This window comes from Austrofundulus limnaeus, unplaced genomic scaffold (assembly GCF_001266775.1).
Source record: "Austrofundulus limnaeus strain Quisiro unplaced genomic scaffold, Austrofundulus_limnaeus-1.0 Scaffold107, whole genome shotgun sequence".
Taxonomy (NCBI): domain Eukaryota; kingdom Metazoa; phylum Chordata; class Actinopteri; order Cyprinodontiformes; family Rivulidae; genus Austrofundulus; species Austrofundulus limnaeus.
In genome coordinates this window covers 967,714-970,870 of record NW_013952509.1, presented here as the reverse complement: position 1 = coordinate 970,870, position 3,157 = coordinate 967,714, and the positions used below count along the sequence as shown (strand labels likewise).

General features: G+C 36.8%; 1 protein-coding gene across 4 annotated transcripts in view; it reads right to left on the bottom strand.

Moving 5' to 3' along the window:
• LOC106521332 (FERM and PDZ domain-containing protein 4) overlaps nucleotides 1-3,157 on the bottom strand; it is a 74,179-nt gene that overhangs the window by 16,880 nt on the left and 54,142 nt on the right. For all 4 annotated transcript variants that reach the window (XM_014013866.1, XM_014013867.1, XM_014013865.1 and 1 more), the window contains exons 3-5: nucleotides 2,583-2,734; nucleotides 2,005-2,107; nucleotides 268-313 (exon numbers count right to left, since the gene is read on the bottom strand). In XM_014013866.1, the coding sequence (XP_013869320.1) occupies nucleotides 268-313; nucleotides 2,005-2,107; nucleotides 2,583-2,734 (301 nt within the window). The remainder of the gene's footprint in view (nucleotides 1-267; nucleotides 314-2,004; nucleotides 2,108-2,582; nucleotides 2,735-3,157) is intronic.

Here is a 3,157-nt window from a genome sequence, read left to right as displayed (position 1 = left end):
TTAGTTCATTTTTGGTTTCAGAAGCTGTGTTTTTATCTTTTTTTATTTTTATTTATTTATTTTACAATAATTACAAATATGTGAAATTTCAACAAGTTCTGTTCAATATTAAAGCTACTAAGGTATAAAATGCTAATCTGCAACTTTAGTTAGCTGTCAAGCACAATCATTATTATTCATTTCTTCTTAGAGTTAACTACGGAAATACAATTATACGAATAAAACAATAAAATGATATATGTGGCAAAGAATGCTTTATCTACTCACAGGATACGGCTGCACAACAGTCAACAAGATAGATTCCTTGCAGCTCCTGGATCAAGCAGAAAAGTTCATGTTAACAAAACGTCAAGAAAACAACACTTTTAGTTAACAACAGGAACACCACAAGCTCAGGTGATGTAATATGAGATGCCTTTAGCAGAAACTAAACAGATGCAGTTAAATCCAGAGGCACTGATCAGCACGCTCGTTAAATTTAAAAATTGGTTCTGGGAAGAAGGTTTATTTGTTACAAGCTTTGCTCATGTAAAGACACTGTAATGTTTGTGCAGAACTTAATTAAATAAGAATTTAGTAGACAAGTGGAAATAATTGCTTACACCTGGCAGAAGCTTAATTGGAGTGATATTAATCATAACCTTACTGGAACATAAACGATTATGAATTTAATTAGATAATTTTTTTGTTTTGATGATTTTTTGTTGCTTTGATAAGTGTTGAGGCTGCTGCTTAAAAATGTTTTAACTGTTATAAATAAATTATTAAATGTCATCTCCCACTGTCCTCTGTAGAATCACTGTGTTTCTAATACAGGCAATCCATCCATTGACCCAGTGGCTATATAAGGGACTGTAGTGCATGCAGTTTTCACTCATTATGCTTAGTTTAATTTTGAGTTTTATTAAAATTAAGCATGTCACTACAAGAGACATTTAGATTAGATTTAAATACACAGATTTGCACACTTTATAAGACCACARATACTCATCAATTCATGAAATGTCCCATGAGCATTTGCTGCCCAAGTGTACGTTAAACGTTCACAGGCTAAAAACAAACAAATACAAATACTTTTTAAATAAACTCTAATTATATTATATTATATGATTAAACAAGCAGCCAGTGCAGTGGCCCAGGTTTTTTTTTTAGAGATTTTTTTTCAAATAAACAGAAGAAAATTAGAAGAAAGCAATATATACCATAGTTTTTGGTGTGTCACAGAAATGGCAGAATTATTTAATGTAAACAAAAAAAAAAAAACTGCAAGAAAATATTTTGCAGAACTTCTAGAATCAAGTAATTAACTGCAAATGACCTGAATAAAAATAGGCAGCCTCTACAATATTCAAGCACCACAGCACAAATAGTCTATAGAGAACATTTTTTGTGTGTCTTTACAACTATGACGACAACTAAACAAATCTGCTTCATTAGTCTGCAAATAGACTTCTGAACAAGCCTGAAGCATTTTGGAAAGAACCCTGAGTGGACTGTTGAAGGTGAAAACAAAATTTTGGACCATCTGAGCAAAGGCATATGTGAGAGTAAAAAAAGGGGCACAGATTACAATTTCCAAGCCCCACTCTATTTAACAAGGGAATACTGTGGGTCTGCTGTGTTTGTGTTGCAGCCAGTGGCAAAAAAAAAAAAAAAAGATTTAATATGTAGAGACAAGAATAAATTCAGCTGATTACCAAAGACTTTAGCAATCAGTGGGGAGAAAAACTGAAGATTCTCAGCTGCCACATAAACACAATTAAACTGGGACTTTTAAAAATTAGTTAAAATTTTACCTGATTAGACATTCAGGTTAAAAAAATGTTTTATTACCCAAACACAGCAAAATTCTGTGGGCCAATGTGCCAATGCTCCCTGGCTGAGCGATCATGCAAATCGTTGTTTTTTTATGTGTCAATAATCGGAGAAACACAGTAAATCCACCAGCTCAGTGACCTGAACCCTTGCAGCAGTGATTTAGTCAGTGAGGTTGGTGTTATCTACCTGACGAGATCGATGACTCGTTCCCTGGGAGCCGAGCCGACAGCTTCATCGTTGATCATGATGATCTCGTCGCCAGGCAGCAGCTTCCCCTCTGATGGACCACCTGAACACAGAACAACATGTAAATAAGCCACAGCTGATTACTTGCCTCACAGGAAAAGAGACTCAGTTTTGCCTGCTGAAGATAAAATATGAATAATTGAAGGCATTAAGTGAACCATTTGGTAAAAATGAGTGTGCTGGCATAGATAAATTATGTTTATTTCTTGTAATGTGTAATAAGTGCAAACATCTATACCTGTTCCCTTGGCCAAACACTTAAAACTGAATTTTCATTAGTTCAGCTGTTCGCTTAAAATTCACCTCTGATTGATTACTGAGACATTTAAGAATCGTGTGTGAGAAGCCTGGCAGCAATTTTGCAATAAACCAATAAACACATTTCCAGGGGGAAAAAAGAGACCCTAAACATCAATTTGTGACCACTTTCTTTCTTGCAAAATGCAGCTGTTTGGCTCAACTGCGACAGCCTGCATGAATCAAATGTTCATGTGGTACAAGTCTGTTTGTTCACCGACCTGGTGTGACTGATCGGACCACCACTGGTTTCTCACTGCCAGCCACAAAACCAAAGCCCAAAACCGGATCCCGTCTCATCTCCACCAGACGAGGGGCGGGGGGGTTACCATCCAGATGGACCTCCTCCAGGGAGCTGCTTTGGGAGCCTTGGCTGGAAAATGCAAGGTGAAAGAAACTGGTCAATTTTGATGAAACAAAACAAAACAAAGTAAACAGGGACAATGTCCTTTAATTCATCAACAGTACAGACAGTTCTCTGACCTACTTCTCAAACATGATGTGAAATGAGTCAGCAGATGGTTTTAGTTCAACAAGATGACTGAAACATTAGGCCTGAGCAGACAGTCAAAAGAGGGCATTTTGATAAAACACACTTAAGTGCAACTTACAGAAAAATTAATAAACTCACCTCTATACAAACAGCTTTATCTCATATACACTCGCCGGCCACTTTATTAGGTACACCACGCTAGTAACGGTTTTGTGGTCATAAAGGGATGGACATGGTCAGCAACAATACTCAGGTAGGCTGTGGCGTTGCAACGATGCTCAATTGGTACCAAGGGGCCCAAAG